The sequence below is a fragment of the Planococcus citri genome, chromosome 3 (assembly GCF_950023065.1).
Source record: "Planococcus citri chromosome 3, ihPlaCitr1.1, whole genome shotgun sequence".
Taxonomy (NCBI): Eukaryota; Metazoa; Arthropoda; class Insecta; order Hemiptera; family Pseudococcidae; genus Planococcus; species Planococcus citri.
In genome coordinates this window covers 10,239,333-10,258,749 of record NC_088679.1, presented here as the reverse complement: position 1 = coordinate 10,258,749, position 19,417 = coordinate 10,239,333, and the positions used below count along the sequence as shown (strand labels likewise).

The window sequence follows — 19,417 nt, the reverse complement described above, 5'->3', positions numbered from 1 at the left end:
ATCCAAGCAGATCACATCATTGTTAGCAAAACGCTGTTCAAATCCTATCTGAATATCAACCAAGACTGCGGCCCTACCACTGACAACCTGCACCCAACCTCTAACACCACTGAGTGGGATTCTACCATCTACGATATACGGCTCTTGAACACAGATGACGTTGGCATGTACGAGCTCAGCCGTCTTAAACATAGTTTCATTACCTTTGACAGAGTGATTCGTGTTGATTTGCAAGACACGCAGAGCATCAGTGCCAATAACCTGAGACTGACTACCCATAATTGATGTTAGACTGCACATTTATAATATGTTTCCTAAATAACGGACAGCAAGCAGCATGAGTATCGTGATCGATCGGCAAAAGACCTAAAGCATAGTTCTTGGTTGTTCTCTGATACTACTAAGATTTAATGATTATGAAGAAGATTTTCAGTCATTTAGTCTTTTGTCCCAAAAGCATTTCTTAAGCGCATTTTTCCAATGAATACTTAAGTATGATATAGAATATTATTTTGTCAACCGAAGCAGAAATAATTTTTACATTACGATCAGTACATATTCAGGGTGTTCCGGGAATCGTCTGCCAAAATTCAACTGTAGAATGCACTCGAGGAGATGAACAAAAAACGTTGTTATGACTTGTTGCCTATTTTCTAAATTGAAGGAGCCACGTGCTTTGCAAAATTTTGAAAAAATCATCAAGTATAAGCCCGATTAGCGCAGTGGCAATTATTTTTGTCATTTTTACTGCCACGTTGGCATTTTCGAGTATAAGATTGGCACTTACGAAATAGAAAATGAAGGTAAGAGAAAATTGCCACCAAAATGTCAAACCGTTGCCACGTATTTTATTTGCGCATGTGCATCTTGCTGTGGTTGGAAATAAATTGTCAAAAAGTTGGCAATAATTTCCTTAGAAGAATATTGCCAACATTTTGACAATTTTTTGCCAACATCAGCACTATGCGCTTGCGCGGCAAGACATTACAGATGCTAAATTTTTTTACAATTCAGTTGAAGCGCTACAAAATTTAAGTATGTTTCGGTGCTCAAAATTTTGAGGTTTTCATTGAAATAATTAGTATACGAGTATTTTGGTGGTTAAGTTTAAAATTAAACTAGAATCATTAGTACTAGTTTGAATTTTTATAAAAATCCAATTAAAAATGAGAAATTTTCAACATTTTTAAATTGATTTTTTTGGTTTTTACTATAGTTTCTCTTTCAAAGTTTGTACCTATTTCATATTTTCCAATTTCAAAAAAAAAAAATCACTACACTCAGTCAAATTTTGTAAAAAAAAAAAAAAAAAAGGGGGGGAAAAAGAACAAATGCGAAATAATTTACGAGGTAGGTACCTACTCGTACCTATTTTAAAACATTTCTAAATTCACAGCAATCACTCAAATTAGAAAAAAAAACGAAAAAGAAAGGTTATATAGGAACGATTTTAAATATTTTTAACCAAACCCCCCCCCCCCCCAAGGTGGGGTTTTTCAAACTCTCTAAAAAGAAATTCTCCACAGAATCATCGCCAATTTCAAAAAGGAAACAATTTAATGCAAAATAATATTTTGAACCAAATTATCAGAAAAATTTAAGCAGAATAATTTAAGAACAAAAATTTTGAAAAAATTACTGCAAGCAGCCACTTAAATTTTGAACCCCCTCCCCCCCTCCATCAAACAAATTATAATTTCAATAGGTAGCTAATACTTAATTTTAATTAAACATGTATTTTAAAAATATTTTTCAATTCAGGCACGTTAATGGAAAAAAGTAAGTAAATTTTCAAAAAAATCAATACAAAATAATTGTAAAAATTCTGAATGGGTATAATGGATCGAAAAGAATTCCAGTAAAACCAAAAATTGTAAAGCTAAATCCAGAAATTTTTTTAATTTCATTTTACAAAATAATTTTTTCCAAATCAATGAAAATAAAAACATCAATTCACAAAATTCAACAAATTTAAAAAAATAATTTCAGTTCAATTGATATACTTAATTATTAATTTTTAAAATTGATTTTATTATTTTTATTTCATTTCTGAAGGTAGAATTTAAAAAATTTCTGAATTTAGCTTTAAAATTTTTGGTATTACTAAAATTTAAAAAAATCTAGGTACCTCAAGGAATTTTTACAACCAAAAACATTCGTTAATTTTTTTGACATAGCCAACCTAAATCAAAGCAATTAGCAACACGAGCCTGCAAGCAAATTATAAGAATTCATTTTATGTCCATTACAACTTGTAGTACTGGTAGCTGTAGGGTTAAGTGTAGGGTTTTAGGTGCAGGAGAACACAGGTTCGAACCCCCCTTAGGTCAGGAAATTTTAGTAATAAATTATAGGCAGGAAAAATGCAACACTATGGAAAGATACCATTTCTGAAGTCAAAAAGCAAAAACATGCAACCCTTCCCCTCAATTTTGATTTTTGAAATTTAAAATTCAAAAATATAACCGTTATTTTGAAAATGTGAGTACATAGTTGATAAAAACATGGCCTTGTTGGTAATTAGTTGGCAAAATGAAATGTATATGTAATTGACAAAAATATGCCTCTGTTGGCAATTAGTTGGCAAAAATTTTGCCAACAAATTGTCAAGTTGGCTATTAAATAAAGCGTTTTCATTGGTGGAGATTTTGCCAACTTTTACCCGAATTTTTACCAAAAGTTCACAATTGGCAGTTGGCAATTTTATTGCCACCGAGCGCTAATTGGGAGGCTATATGGACGACGCAATTCAGATTTCCGGCATTTGGCAACGCTGATGTAAAAAAACTAACTGCAAGCACTTAAAGAGCTTTACAATTACATGCACTGTCCTTTGCAATTTTTCACCGGTAAGTAGCTCTTTCAAATTGGTTTCATTTTCATTTCTATACTATCCATAAGTGATTAAGTGACTAAAAGTATCATATTATGTATGTGCAGGAGAACATATGATTTTAAGAGAAGTTACTAAATTGCTATAAGAGGTCCGAGAGAAAATAAACAATTTTTTTAACTCAATTTTCTTTCAATTTTCGGGTGTAGGTCTTTCGAGGAAACGGATTCGGGGAAATGGATTCGGGATTAAAAAAATCGGGATTTTGACATTCGGGAAAACGTCTTTCGGAAAAGTGGATTCGGGGAAGTGGCAAGTTACCAATATGAAGACAATAAGAATTCGGAAAAATTATTCAAAATTTGGTCATTTAGAGGCAATGTGAGTTATAAAAAGTTGATTGGAAATTACATAACTCAGCAGCAATGCAAAATTCTGAAAATAATTTATTTCTCTTCTCTGTGACATGGTTGAGTTAGCTGTTGAAAGGTAGCTAGCTACGCACACTTTGCAGATAAGCTTTGCTTAGCTGTCTATAGTCCGGCATATCCTAAAGCCTCCAGCAGATTTTTGAAACTTTAAATTTTCACAAAATTTCATCAAATCGAGATGGAAAGCTAACATTTACTCTACACTCCAATTTTAGCACCCTCTGAAAACGACTTCTGGTGGATTTCAAGTCATTTTAGAGCCTTCAACGACTTTTTTAAAAATTACTGGAGCCTCCAGTAGATTTTTGAAACTTGAAATTTTCCCAAAATGTTATCAAACCAAGATGGAGAGTCGAAATTCATTCTGCACACTAATTTCAATACGCTACGAAGTTGACTGCTGGTGAATTTCAAGTCTTTTTGGAGCCTCCAGCAAATTTTCGAAAGGTTGTATGGCGTTTTTTTGGGAATTCGAAATTTCCTAAAAGTAGCTGGAAGCTTCAAAACCATTTGAAACCACCATGTAGTCTGCGAAGTAAATTTCAGCTTGCAAACTCCATTTGATAAATTAATGTTGGGGAAATTTCAAGTTTCAAAAATCTACTGGAGGCTCCAGTAATTTTCAAAAAAGTCGCTGGAGGCCCTAAAATGACTTGAACCTACCTGAAATCGTCTTCATAGGGTGTTAAAATTGAAGTGTGGAATAAATTTCAGCTTTCCATCTCCATTTGATGAATTTTGTGAAAATTTAAAGTTCCAAAAATCTGCTAGAGGCTCCAGTAATTTTCAAAAAAAGTCGCTGGTGGCCCTAAAATTACTTGAACCCACCTAAAGTCGTCTTCCGAGGGTGTTAAAATTGGAGTGTAGGGTAAATTTCAGCTTTCCATCTCCATTTGATGAAATTTTGTGAAAATTTAAAAAATTCGAAAATCTGATGGAGGTTTCAGGAATTTTCAAAAAGTCGCTGGAGCCTCCAAAACGACTTGAAATTCACCTGCAGTACTTCGTAGCGTATTTAAATTAGTTTTTAGAATGAATTTTAGCTTTACAACTCCAATTTGATGGAATTTTGTGAGAATTTCGAGTTTCAAAAATCTGCTGGAGGCTCCAGAACTGCTCAAAACGGGTTGAAACCGTTTCCAGTCGATTTGGCATGTCGAAAATAGGGTATATCCCAAATTTCAGCTTTCTTGGTCAATTTGGTAAAATTTTGATTTTTTCCCTCAGTTTTGGCCTAAATTTGATTTTCAAAAATTCACCAAAAATCGAAAAACGCACTTTAGCACTTGAAATTTGGACAGGTGATACATTTTTGCATGATCTTTCGATCTACCTTTGTAAAGTTTGAAAAAGTTTTTGCAAGTCCTATGTTAAAACGCAAAATCTGCGATTTCGGCTGACCTGTCAATCAAAATGGCCGCCATTTTGTAAGTAAGGCCAACTTTTTTTTTGGCAACTTTGCATTAAAATGTTCCTTAGGATGTCCCCTTTAAGAAAAATGTAGTCCCGGAGGATCGGCGGGGGGGGGGGGTGCAATTACTCCTATTGTCATATGCCGGACTACTAGTTTTAGGTACTTTTTGAATCATAACCAATTGGAACCATTTACATTGTGAGTCATTTTTGACAAAAACAAGAAACAAAGAGGGAAATCTTTTTTTTTTTTGCAATACTGACTCGCTTTTTTCAAATCCACCAATTTTGAAATTTTATAAATAATTTTTCGTGATAAAAAATCTTTGTTTTTAATAGAGCAATTTGTGTTATACAGTTCCTACTTTTTTTCAATCGATTTTCCCAGAAAAATTAATACTGCACTCATACTTACCTGACTACCTATTTATTGAAAATCAAAATATTTCAATTGCAATGGATTAAAACTCACTCTTCACTATCACTATCCTTACCAGAGAAAATTTATGGCAATTTTTTTTCTCAATATCAAAATCAACAGACAAACGCTAATTCATAGCAGACGAAAATAAATATAAATAATATTTTACATAACATGAAAATAACATCGTTTATTGGTACATACATTATTCAACGAATCATTCATCTACTAACAAATAGTTTGCTTCTCAGTCATACCATATAGTGTACAGAATATCGCCATTTATTTTCTTCGAAACTTCATAACTGCTTAAAAATTTCTGATAATTTTCTTCTTCATAAACAAACACTTCACTCGTGACAGAAATCTAAAAATGAGAAAAATTTTAGGTAAGCTGTTTCTCGTCTCATTTTAAGAGCATTTTAAATTTTTTTCAAAACTTACCCGCAATGGTTCATTTTCGTTTGGATTTTGTAGCAAAGAGATGGTGTTTTTGATAAATTCGTCATTGTATTCATATTTGGAAATCATTTCTAATCCAAACTGAATGGATTCAAGTATTTTTAAAATACTGAAAATATTAACGGATGGATAATTTTGGCTGTACAAATAATCTGATATTTTTTGAGGTAATGGTTTGTTCACTCCTAGTAAAGTATCCAAACGGATCTGAAAAATTAATAATAAATTATTGGTAATAATACATGATAGGTAGACCTAAAAAAACATTGGTATCTGCTAATAAATCATTGCTTTTAAAGTTCTCACTTCGGGATTAATATTAAATAATTCAGCGATTAGATTATTTTCAAATTGACTCGAATGCAATGGACCGAGGCTTCTAATACGATCCTTCCAAGTGAGCGGATTACCTTCCAAGGTGAATAGTCGATATTTTCTTTTATCCTCGTCCAATAGTTTTATCAATTCGAAAGCTATCGGAGTAGCCCACGTTTCCGATAAGAGAGTAACTCCTGCTTTACTTTGGATGCTATTCAGAGACTAAAAATTCCAAGAAAATTTAATAAAATAATTTTAATATGATTAAGTAGGTGGCTTCAGAGAGCTCAGTCCATATAAGATGAAAAGTTCTTACTTCGTATAACTTTGATGCTGATTCTTTTAGGGAAAATTTACTCGTTCCAATGTTGGAGCAAAAAGCTGGGCTCATAAGGTTTGACAGCAAACTTTTCAATGGTTTAGGGCCGAGAGTGGAAATTATAAAAATTGGGAAGCAGTCTTTTAGGCTCGAATAACGAGGCGTTTTTGTGGTAACTTCGACGAATTCCAATTTATCCGATAAATCATCAGCAATATCCTCTAATATACTAATATCGTGAGGTAGATATTTCCTCAAAGCTGATTCGACAGTTTTGTTTTCTGAAAGTTAAAAATCATAAGTTGAAACATTCAGAATAAAAATATATTTGAGTACTCGAATATAATCGCACTATTCGAACCTGTATTTTTGAAACGGTAAAGAGTAGGTGAATTGCTATTGTCGAATTGCGACAGAACGTCGTCGATGAGAGGTAAAACAGCAGATAATTTATGGGATGATCTATTGCCATGAAATACAACTGCGGGTGATCCTGCAAATCGTCTTGATTCACATTCTTTAAGACCGCCGGAGAATATACTCACGAGATGAATATTTGGGTTGAGTTTTCGAGTTGCCAAGTCCATATAATGGGCTTTTTTGCCAATTGATTCCTTCAAATACGATTTTACTACGAATTAGTTTTCGTCTTGTTTTATAAAGTAGATTAGTAGGTATGAAAAATCTCATCGATTTACCACTGATGCGAAGAATACAGCTTCCAAAGGGGCCATTTTATTAGCATCTTGCACCAGAGCTTCTGCATCTTGAAGGGATTCCGTTTTTTGGGATGAACTCAGTGTGATTGTAGCTTTTTTTTGATTTAACAATCGATTATATTTATGAGATATGTATGGTCCCACGAAGAAGTTATCAACAGTAGCAATGAATTTTCGAGCACCTTTGCTCACCAACCATTCCAGTAATTCGAACCACGCATGGTTCTTTTTTTCGCCTCCTGCAAAGAACTTTAATGATTATTTTGAAAAAAAATGTTCCCGAAGTTTTAATAAACGCTTCGGCTCTTAAATCGATTTTTGAGTTTTTGTAAAGTTCTGCTTCAGGCTCAGAACTTTAGAAGTTCAACCATAAAAAAGAATGATTACGCACCAAGAATAATATAGGAATGATTATTATCGAAGCGTATCTTTTGATTTACATTTCGGCATAATTCACTATTTGGTAACCACTTGAAAATGGTTTTAATGTGATCTTTTTTTGAAAAACTGTAAATAACAGAAAAAAATGAATGGGTAATCATTCATTATTAATTAAATTGAAGCTCATCAACAATTCTGATTTAAAAAATTCTCACTGGTTATTTTCAGACATTCCTTGAATTTGAACATTACTTTTGAATGGTACCACGACGCCATTTTTGATCCCATCTTCTACTAAAGCTCTCAAGTTTTGTTTTTCGTTTTTCGACAGTCTGGCCAGCAGTTTCAATATTTTATTCGGAATCATGATAAACGAAAGAGCTTTCAAAAATGGATATAATTCTGAAAATCGTCGTTATTATTATTAATAAATTGTATTGCTCATCTATTACCTATGATTAACACGTGGATTGCGGAAGATTGCAACTGAGTTTGGCAATGACCTTCATTTTGAACTGAAACTTACCAAACTTTAGTTAAGCTCAAGAGGTACCCCTGGAAGGGATTTCTAAGTAACATTCAACTCAAAATAAAGGTCTTTGGTCAACATCGTCCGACATTATGTTTTTCGATCTACCCTAGTGAATAGATTCATTTGATGACAAACAAAAAAAAAACCTTGTGAAATGCTTTTAGTGATTGTGATAAGATTTGATTTTATGGAATGTACCTAGCCGTTGTGATTCCCATCCATTTGTTTTACCAATTTGCACAAAATAACCTAGATCATTGGTGCAATTCAAGGACTCTTGGATACTTTCAATTCCGGGCAAACAATTCACAACTAGGCTTACTCCGACACCTTTGGTCATTTTTAATATTTCGGCTTGAAACGAGCACTTTTCCAAATTGAATATTCGTTTTTCGTCAAGCTGTAAAAAATATTAATATAATACAGAATGGGCACCTGCATATTTTTACATTGATCATGAATGTCAAATTATACTCTTACATGCGGGAATTTTTTCTTTATTAAATCAGCTTCTTCGTCACTGGACACACTGACGTAGACTGTGTGCTTCCTACTTAGAGAAATCGAGATGCAAGCTTCACAAAAAGGTCCTTCGTCACTGACATTGATCAAAACTGAGCTCAGGTACTGTTTGCCTCGAATCACTGGCGCATCCAGAATGTAATAAGCCTGTAAGATGTGAAAAAATAAAAATGATGGAAATTATAAATTCACTTGTAAGATACCTTTCAACCCTGTGCATGAGTAAACGTACATGCAAATATATGCATGCACACTAAATAGTTTGCCTAACTTTCTGGTAAAAGGAGCTGAAGTACGTAGGAATTTTAATAATTTTTTGTTTTTTTTATGTAGGTAAGGGGAGTATTTTATTACGCTTATTCACTACTGGTACCTATAGATACTGGAACATCATTATACGTATAAGATAAATATTTTTTATACTGCTTTACTTGTGTATAAATAAACGGTACAGTGGCAGCATCTTCCAGGCTCCAATCATCCGGCAGTGTCCATTTCAGAATAGAATCAGGTTTGGATATAGGATCATCGGAATTGACCACAGCCAAACCCATTACTCTTTCACCAGTATCTTGAACTGCGGAGTATTCAATTCCATAATTCCTAATCTGAAACGATAGTTTTAATAATCAAATAGGTAAAATGCCAGAATTAATGCAATTTTTTTATGGTGAGTTTATTGTATAGGTAGGTACTTTATTATCTTCAGATTGTTCGATTTCTCTATCACAGCCAAGATATTGCAAATACACCGATTCCATCCTGACAACATAATAAATATTTTGAGATCACATATCGAGCTTTCAAAATACGAGTTGTGGTTTTTTTACAACTTCGAACTCACTGAATATCTCCAGGAATGTCAGCGATATTTTTCGAACTTTCTTCCAGTTTTGATTGATTTTCTGAGATATTTCGATACGAACCCCATTCTCCATTTTGAAGCACTGATATCGAAGAATCTCGAGTGAGTTCACTTTTTAGAACTGATTCACTCGGCGTATCTTTATCCATAACGAACAAGTACCTGTTTCAATCAATACAACTTGAATTAGGGACCCAGTTGATATTATGTAAGTAATTATATTTTTTTCTATCAAGATTCCATCATTTTCTTCAGCTACTCCATGGTTTCTGAAAAAGAAAGTTACCTACCTCGGATCCGAAGGTTTTTTGTGATCGTCAAGCATATTCGATAAATCAGTCGAATCCGTGTTCTGTTTGACAACGACCAAGAGCTCAGATTTGCTGCTTTCTGGAAAATATTCAGTTGGTCCATTTCCATTTGTAATTTGAATGCGTTTATCATTCAATAAAGATTTCTAAAATGAACAGAATACCTATATTGGCCTCTTTAAAAAAAATTACATACTTATGTAAAAAAAAATTACAATAAAATCAAATCATCATAGTATCTACCTATTACTATTGATTAATTGATTAGGAATAATAAGTTGAATCACCTTTTTAAACAGATAAAATGTTTTATCGTCGAATTTCTGTCCTACGAGTTGTTCAAAAACATCATCAGTTTTTGGTGGTAAAGTTTTGTCCTCAAAATTTGAAGTAACTACAAAGAAAGCATCAGCTGAATATTTTCCAACATCGCAAAGCTGATTACTGACGAGCATAAAGAATTCATCCCTGGTGGAGTATTTATTTAATAACGCTTGCTTCTGTTCATAGAAAAGTACCTTTGTCTGAAAAAAAAACCGTTCATCAATCAGTAAATAAATAGGTAAATAAAATTAATCAAATGTACTCAGTAAATTAATTACGTGATAAATAGGCAGCAGGTATATGTATGTAAATATGTACCTAAACCTATCTACGTAATTGAATGGTGTTCCAAGTTCAAATAAATACAAACCTTCAACGTATCAGAGTTTCTCACAACATGTTTCAATAAAGTAGCACATCCCAAATTATTTTCCATAATGATTTTCAACTTTGTATCACGTTTCTGGGACATGACGCCAAAATTATCAGCAGCTATTTCCAAACATAATTTACACAATTCTTCAGCACTCTGTGACATACGAAAAAATATGTACTTGTATAGTTTTTGAATTTTTAGACAATTTGTTGACAGGAAAATGTATAAAAATATATTCTAGCTCAGGGTTCCTATAACAATTATTTGAGCCACCTTTCCATAAACGTAAATGACTGATTATAACCTTGATTAATCTGAAATACGCACCTGACATTTTGGATTCATATGGGGAACAAATCGTAATTTTTCCAATTTGATGTCTACGTTTAGCTTTTTTTGCTCGAACTGTTGGTGTTTGACTGAGTGCATCACCAGACCAGGGCAAGTTAATATATTTGTACTGCGTTGTTTATGACATAACAACATTGTTCCTGAAAAAAAAATGATTCAGTAGGTACGTCAGATGTTCGCAATTATTATGCATGCAATACCTCCCTACTGCGTAGATTAAATTGGTGGATTAATAGATGGATGTACCTTCTTGTATAGATGAAATTTCCTCAGCAGAAATCTCCAGTCTTCTAATCTTTTGGGTATACAACAGGTCGGTTTCATTTTTAATTTCAGAAAACATGTCAAATTTTAGCAATGCATCTAAAAACGTTACCCAATTTTTTTGCCACTTTATCTTCGCGTAATAATCTATGAAAATATAATATGAAACCAAATAGTTACTAACAGTAAATGCACAAGAGGGACGAAATTAGAACTAAAAGTAGGTTCCTAGATACTCCTACTAACCGTTATTCTTGTATTTCAATACCTCCAAGCTACGGAATGAATCGTTCAGTTCATATCCTACATTTTTGAAAACATTATAGAATTCGTCATCTGAAATAGTGTGCTTGATATCGTGAAAGTTTTGATCATCTACAATATTTTTTGAAGTGGGATCAGCTTGATGAAGTACTCCAGTCATTATTTTTGTCGTTTTACTCGAGTTTGACTCATTGTATTTCAAAATTTCAAATTTTCCACTTCCTTTTTGAATAAAAACAGTGAACTTTCGAGGTTCTGTAATCAATTAAATCGTTTGAGAACGTGTCATGCGAACGATTAGAAGGACACGTAATTAGTATCAATTTACTGCTTGATGATATGGTCAAATTTTTGAATACTTCTATATCTTCGAAAATAATCGGAAATGAACCAAGTGTAATATTTTTTATGATGGAGAACACCCACCAGGTAAGGTACTGAAAGAAAATTAAAAATCATTCATGAATTTACACTTCCGATGAATAATTCTGCAGAGATGCAAAACATTCGAATATCTTTAATACCTACCAAATAGAAAGATGCAGGTAACATGATGTGATTATTGATTTGATGATCCTTCAAATAGTAATAAGGCGAATCATCGTTGGCCCGAACTATTATAGGATCTCCACTGTGACTTCCAACCTGAAAAGTTGCAATGAAAATTATAAGGTTCAGCGAAAGTCCTTTCATCACATTTTTAACCTTGTAGGTACTTATAATAAGTGATATCGAAATAAGTACTCCAAAAAAACTCTTCAAAAAAGAATTACACCCCGCCCTCTCCACGATTCCTAATGAACTAGAGGTAAAAATATTTCAGTAAAAAAATGTTATGATATAATGGTGGAATCCGCCCCTGATAAAAAATACCTACCACTTCACCACATGGTATGAGACAAACTATGAAACAGTTAATGAGCCAAAAATTTGGGGGCTGACAAATCTACCAGACTCCAGAGTCAAGTTACATTATCAAACTTATTTGAGGGATCTGTCCGCCCCAAATTTTTGGCTCATTAACTGTTTCATAGTTTGTCTCATACCATCTGGTGAAGTGGTAGGTATTTTTTATCAGGGGCGGATTCCACCATTATATCACAACATTTTTTTACTGAAATATTTTTACCTCTAGTTCATTAGGAATCGTGGAGAGGGCGGGGTGTAATTCTTTTTTGAAGAGTTTTTTTGGAGGATATCAGTATTTTTTTTCTATGTATGTTGTGATGAAGTGATTAATCTGATGAATGAAAAATAGCATTGTAGGCAGTAGCATGCAGATATAGTGGAAAGATTACCGGACATTTTTCATTTAACTGACTGGAATAAAACCAGTGGGTTTTCAAGGGTGATGGAAGGGAGGGGGGAGGTGACCACCAAAAATTCGCCGACCAGTAAAAGAAAAAATTTCAATTTTGTCAAATAAAATGATGAATAGAGAATACAAATTTTTAAAATGAAATGAGAGATGAAATGACAAGTTCACTAATTGATAATTACCTACCTATATAATACCTGTTAAAAAATTGTTATTTTCCTTTTTGAATTTTTTGAAGTTTCAAAATGGAATTTTTTAGTTTAGGAAATGGATAAAAAAATGGCTGAGTGAAGGGAGTGAAAAAACGTTCAAAAATACAAGAGGTGAAAAACGATGTGTTTTTCAGAAATTTGTTCATTTTTTTGGCTTCAAAATTTTGGAATTTAAATGTAAAGTTTTTAAAATTTTTTTTGAAAATTAAAGTCAAAAAAACCTGAGCAAAGTGAGGGCAAAAGTGCAAAACCGCCAAAACGTTATTTCAAGAAGTAAAAAAAAACAATATTTTTCTGGTGAAAAGTGTATCTACCTATCTTATTTGTATTAAATATGTACGAGTTTAAAAAAAATTTAAGTAATGGAATTTTTTCAATGTGCACTTTGAAAAAAAACCACAAGAGGCCCAAGCCAAGCTAGGGCAAAAGAAAATTTTCATTTTAAGAAGTGAAAAACAACGTTGTTTTGTGATGAGTTGTATTTTTTTGATTTCGCAATTTATTTTTAGAAATTAAACATTTAAAATGAAAATTGCTTTGAAAAAATCAACTTGAAAAATTTAAAAAAATTTAGAATCGGATGGGGTTCGAACCCAAGCCTTCTGCATGGCGAGCCGCAGCTTAAACCAAGCAGCCACTTGGGCTGCTTAGCACATAGCGCATTTCAACTACATACAAAGCTCACATTGTAACAGCAACACGTGTTGTGCTTTAAAAACAGACATTTTTGATATTGAACGTGTTGTATGTGCAATAATAATAATTATTGCACATAAATTAAAGCTCACATTAATTTGAAAATATTAAAAGGCACTTCTACGATGTTCAAAGTATATTTGAACAAAATTTCAACGTAATTCGTGCCGTATTCGAAGCTGTAGCTTTGTCTAAAGAATCAATAATGGCGAAAATTAGTAGGTATTACAAATTAACTGTTTCTTTAGACAAAGCTACAGCCTCGAATAGGGCACAAATCACGCTGAAATTTTGTTCAAATGTACTTACTTTGAACATTGTAGATGTGCCTTTTGATGTACCTACATCCATCCCAGCTTTGGTTTGATTATACTTTGGATAAATATAATGCTCGTTTATTCAAAATTTGTCATTTTTCAGCATCTTTAGACTCCACTCAAGCTTGATGTAATTGGGCTACAAAGTTCAATTTTTGCATGAACATCAAGTTTGTGGTGGAGAAGTGCCTTTTGATATTTTGGGTCAATTTTGAAAATTTTTGGGGCCCAAAAAGGGGGGGGGGTGCAGGGTCAATCTTCAAAAAATTCACAATTTTATACCCTTAGTCAGTAATGGATAACAAATCAAAGCTATATTCCAAATTTCATTAAAATCGGTTCGGTCAATCCTTCTAACTTTGAGTGGAACTTGAAGAACAATTTCACCAAAATTACAAAAAAAAAACCAGGGTACTTGAAACTTCGCGAATTTTTATCGTACAAAAATCATTCTTATATATTCTGAAAGGTCTTTGAAAAATAAGAAAAAAAGTATGTATGCGTTTTTTGAATAAACGCATAGTTTTTGAGAAAATTGCGTTTGAAACTCCGGGAAATTGCATTACGAAATAGTTACAGAATATAACTCCGTGTGGCGGTGCGCCGTCTATGGTTGAACGCGTTTCATTATGCGCTTGAAACCTGGGAGGGCGGGGGGCACCGCTACCGCGTCACCTGAAGTAATTTAGGTACCTACTGGATCAAAAAAGTATACTCCAGCATCTAGTATAGTATGTTGCCAATTGGCTAAAGGAGCTACTGAAGGAGTTTCCCTAGAAACAGGATACTTGATAGAAGGATATAAAGCATTCACATTTAGATTACATCCCGCGATATATAATCTGTAAGAAAAAATACACATGTACAATCAGAATATATTATATATTTTTTTTAATAAAAAAAATTTATACCTTCCAATAGCGTTTAAAAGATTTCCTAGATTTTTCCCTTCGTCATTTCTCCTTGTTAGAGGAACATTGGCACATGTTTCAGGTAAAGATCGTTTCATAATGGCCTGCAGTAATCCATGGGGAGCTATTTCGATAACCAAAGCTTCAGAAGGTATGTGCTTACTGCCTTCTTCGAACAAAACGCTGTTCAATAAATTATTAGTTAGGTATTCCGCTGAACAATACTGAGCCAATGGCTTATGCCAATCTGCCTCTGGAGCCGATGTACTAATCCACTTCGATGAACGTTTTATTGGTTCAGGAATTATCTAAGAAGAGAAATCATATCAAGTTTAGAAAAATTACAAATGATAAAACGATTTTATGAATGATAGGTAATCATAATTCAAGGGACCTCTCGTAAACGAGATAAAAGATTTGGAGCAGCAGGAGCAATATGTTTGGAGTGATAAGCTATATTGGCGACGTTGACAGCTTTGGCAAAAATTTTTTGGTCTTGGAGTTGCTTCACGTATTTCTCAACGTCATCGGTGGGCCCACTTAACGTACAACTTGTGGCTGAATTATGACAAGCTACTTCGATGCTTTCAGGTAGGTCATTTTTTATTTGATTGTATCCTTTCCCTGTAGAATAACACAGTCAACGTAGAGCTACTCAAATGAAGTTTATGAAGTAGATAAATGTCGTTGAACATACCAACTGCAGCCATCATTCCTCGTATTGTTTTCGTTTCTATGGACGCCATTCCTCGAGCATATGATGACAATACAGCTTGTTCCAAGGTCAAGCATCCATCTGCATAAGCACAGGCATTCTCACCCACCGAATGTCCGATAATACCATCTGGTTTGATTCCCAATGCTTTAAGAACTTCGACAAGAGCTATCTGAAGAATTTTTAAAAAAGCAGTTACCTATGGGAATACAAAAATTATAGGAAACTAAGGTATATCAGTTTAACTCACTTGGATTGTGATGATTCCAACAAAAGAATGCATTATATTGTCAAATACGGTAGGATCTTCGGTGGTCAAAATATGATATATATCAACTCCTCGAGGTTGCAAAACTCTATGGCATTTTTCTACCACTTCTGCGATAATGGGTAAATCTAGAAGTCCTTTACCCATAGTGTTCCACTGTGAGCCCATTCCAGAGAATAGAAACCAAATAGGACGATTTTTGTTTCCTTTAGTCTGCATTGACAATTATTGGTTAAACGTTATAGGTACCTATTCATTACTTCAAATTACGTGATACGAGTAGGTACGAGAAATAACAATTTTACATACATCAGACGAACTCTTTCTTTCATAACTGGTTTCGGGTGAAACGATAGTGTATCCTCGAAACACATGATATGGCATATCCGTACCAAATGCATCGTTTACCAATGAAATGTATTCGGCGTTGAAAAGCATCGTTTCAAACTAAAATTAATAATGATAAAAAAGTAAGGCTTTGATGTCATTTAAGAATACCAATTCCAGTAGTGCACGCATCCACGTACTTTTTTAAGAGTATTCAAGATGCCATCTTCGGTACGTGCACAAGCCAAAACCAGTCTTGGAAGGACACCTGTAGTAACTGGTGTACGAGTACTTTTCCTATAATTGTGAAAAGAAATATATTCAAAAACGCGATTTAGTGGATAATATTCGACGAGTTCAGAGGAAGAAAGAATTGAAATAATGTACCTAATAAGTAGGTACCTATCTTTAAAAATAGAAAAAATTTAGGTACATACTTGGGATTTTGTCTCAATATAACTTGACTGAGAGCGCCTCCAATTCCAACTGAATTGACCATTATTGTATTGCTCGATAGTTTAGAAGGTTTCGTTACCACCTGTAGAAATACATTTTTTATCATAAGAATAAAAACAAGGGACGCCCCTTTCTGCTGTTTTCAATCAGGATCAGTTGGGACAGGAACCTGGAATCCCTCCTTCAATTTTCACTAATTTGTAGAGGTACCTATCTACTCCCTCGTTTTTATCTACTTCACCTCCCACTTGACAATAGATTCGCCGCTTTAAGCCGAAACGCCGGCTGATTTTTGTAAATCTGCCACTTGAAAGGCGCTCAAAAATGACAGTAAATTTGCCGGTGAAAAAACGCCAGCTAGAAGCGGCTAGTTTATAAAATCAGCCATTTAAATCAGCCGCTTTCCGCCACTTTTAGAAAAACAGCGGCTTTTGAGCCGGCGTTTTAAGCAGCAGTTTTTTATTTTGTTGATTTGCCGATTACAATGCACATGCGCAACCTGTGTTCAGAACTCATTTTCAAAAAATTTAAAGGAAAGTACGAAGTGCGGTACATGTATACCACTTGAAAACGAAGATTTTATTGTTGCTGTGATAGCTGAATGGTGAGCGCTCTGGACTTCCACGCAGGAGTCGCGGGTTCGATCCTACCTTGGGCTAGAAATTTTTTGTAGCTTGGTAGATTTTTCGGCGTTTTAATGAATTAATCAGCCACTTTAAACAGCCGCTTTTGGCTGGCGTTTTTTTACCGGCAAATTTACTGTCATTTTTGGGCCGGCTTTTTCACCGGCTTTTTCGGGCGGCGAATCTATTGTCAAGTGGGCTGCTTACCTTCAATTTATTTTCAGTAAATGCTCTGATCTCGTCGTTTATTTCTTCAAGATTTTGGTTTGGAGCAATAATACCGGACTCTAAAGCGAACAAAGCTTTGATCAAACTGACGTAAGGCGCTGCACCATCAGAATTACCGATGTTACTCTTTACTGAGCCGACTAACAAAGGAGTGTTTCTATTTCTGCCTATGGTATCAGCAATGAAATTTGATTCAGTTTTGTCATAATTCTGTAAATGATAAGAAAATAAGGCGAAATTAATAGATAGATACCTATTTTGTTGATACTATTAAAAATTCTCAATAGGTGGGTATCTAGCTTAATGCTCACTTTAAGACCACAGGCACTCATTTCTATGAAGGTCAAATCTCTAACATGGTCGTAATCTTTTTCTTTATACAAGTGAGTAATAGAGTTCTTCAGCAACTCTTCATCGAAATTCAAAAATGAACTAGGGTTCGAACCGAAGTACGTATACCCAGTGAAATCAATCGAAGCGTACATTCGTTTAGCGTCACTGGCTCTTTGTATGAACAGAACTACCAAGGAATCACTTCTTCCATAACCATCGGCTTCATAATATTAATACATATTAGGTCAGTATTTTCAAACTGGGGTAAGAGAATTTCAAAGAGTAGTAATAAACTATTTTTTCCCAAAAAGAACTCACTATTTTTATCAAATACTCGAGTTACAGCATCCATATTTAGCACATTCATCCGGGATAAAATTACACCAAAGATAGGATGCTGCATGGCTGCAGCCACTCCAACAATGGCCGCTTCTACATGACCTTCGGATACATTTTTGTAGGCTTCGTGAAGAGCAGTTAGATTACCAAAAAGGTCATTACAGAAGGTAAAACTTGGTCCTGCAACGAAAAATGATGTTTTGAGCATGATTGCAACATTCATCTCCAGAATTCAACGATTAAAACACGTCTATTTTAGTTTAAATAGGTATCTCTAGATTTGGTAAAGAAATTCGTAAAGTCTCAATAAATTTACAAAGTTGAAAAAAAACCGCCTTTGATAAATAGTTGGAAAAGGTTACCAGTCAAATTCAGTGCAAATGAAACTCTATTTGACATCATTGTTTTACTTGAACCAAGCACCCAAAGACGACCTTCACCCACAACAGTAACTGCATTTGCGTCACAATCACTGTGATCAAATGCCATATAAACTGCGATATGTCTGCCATTTAAATCGTAAGGATTTATACCTGAGGAAAAACACAAGAAAATATTACTTACTGGCACCATATCAATGCAGGTAGGTACCTACCATTTTTTTTTTTTTTTTTTTTTAGATTCAAGCAGATAATTATAAGTATTTGAAAATCGACAGAATTACCAGCATCCATAATAGCTTCAAAACTCGGCTCCAAGACTTTACGATTGATTATATCAGTGCATTCGGCTACAGCATTATTCACTTTGAAAACAACCGGATCGAATTCTTTGACATATTTGAATTTCCCGGTGGCCGATGGAAGTACCGTATCGGTATCTAAAACATACAGATCTCGATACATAAGTAATCCCGGTATTTAATGCATAGTATAGACCACCATTTATAATAAATTCAAAATAATGATTTCACAGCGAGTGCCTATAATTGTTAAAAAATGATCTTAAACCGAGATGTTTACCCCTTCTGTAGTTTTTAACCCACTTCCAAGGTACCTAGTCATTCTCATTCTACACAAATTTACTCACATTGGTATCTATAATTGACTGGCCATTTGTTGTGCTGCAAAGACATGAATGATTTCCCAGCATACAGCTGAGTCTGGAATTCTGGAACACTTTCACAGTTTGGAAATCTACCCGAAACACCAGATATGACCGTTTCGAATTTATCATCGATATTACTTTCCATATTGTTTTATTTAATTTTTTTTTACGCTTCTTTAAGTAATTTACGTATAACGTAGGTAATGATTCTATCAAATCCACATATTTTGAAATAAAAATTGATGATGAACTTTTCACAAAAGAAACATTTTTTAGAGGGAAAAAAAAACAAAAAAACTGGCAAGTACAAGTATTTGAACAATATTGCAATCAAACTGCACTGGTGGGAATAATGAGAAAACCACAAACTCGATAAGAAAATGAATGCAAATTCCTAGAAATAAAAATTTTCTAAATGAATATTAATCAGAGAACGGTGTAAAGATTACACGCGTGGCGACTGTTTGATGATTTTACATACTTAATTACCTTTTATTTTTAAGCGAACATTACACAAATTT

General features: G+C 33.9%; 1 protein-coding gene across 1 annotated transcript; it reads right to left on the bottom strand.

Moving 5' to 3' along the window:
• Nucleotides 1-5,261: 5,261 nt before the first annotated feature.
• Nucleotides 5,262-19,236, bottom strand: LOC135839975 (fatty acid synthase-like). The gene is made up of 35 exons (XM_065356261.1): nt 18,879-19,236; nt 18,514-18,669; nt 18,212-18,382; nt 17,829-18,029; nt 17,489-17,730; nt 17,157-17,387; nt 16,308-16,408; nt 16,071-16,167; nt 15,853-15,990; nt 15,526-15,756; nt 15,258-15,447; nt 14,955-15,184; nt 14,561-14,868; nt 14,347-14,491; nt 11,635-11,751; nt 11,435-11,543; nt 11,089-11,361; nt 10,825-10,989; nt 10,555-10,718; nt 10,222-10,380; nt 9,815-10,051; nt 9,507-9,673; nt 9,196-9,378; nt 9,047-9,113; nt 8,783-8,959; nt 8,310-8,498; nt 8,028-8,229; nt 7,513-7,699; nt 7,308-7,423; nt 6,896-7,155; nt 6,559-6,811; nt 6,195-6,478; nt 5,867-6,100; nt 5,543-5,767; nt 5,262-5,465 (listed from the first exon to the last, which is right to left on the bottom strand). Exons 1-35 carry the CDS (start codon nt 19,039-19,041, stop codon nt 5,346-5,348), a joined length of 6,492 nt encoding a protein of 2,163 aa, XP_065212333.1. The 5' UTR covers nt 19,042-19,236; the 3' UTR covers nt 5,262-5,345.
• Between the last annotated feature and the right edge of the window lie 181 nt (nt 19,237-19,417).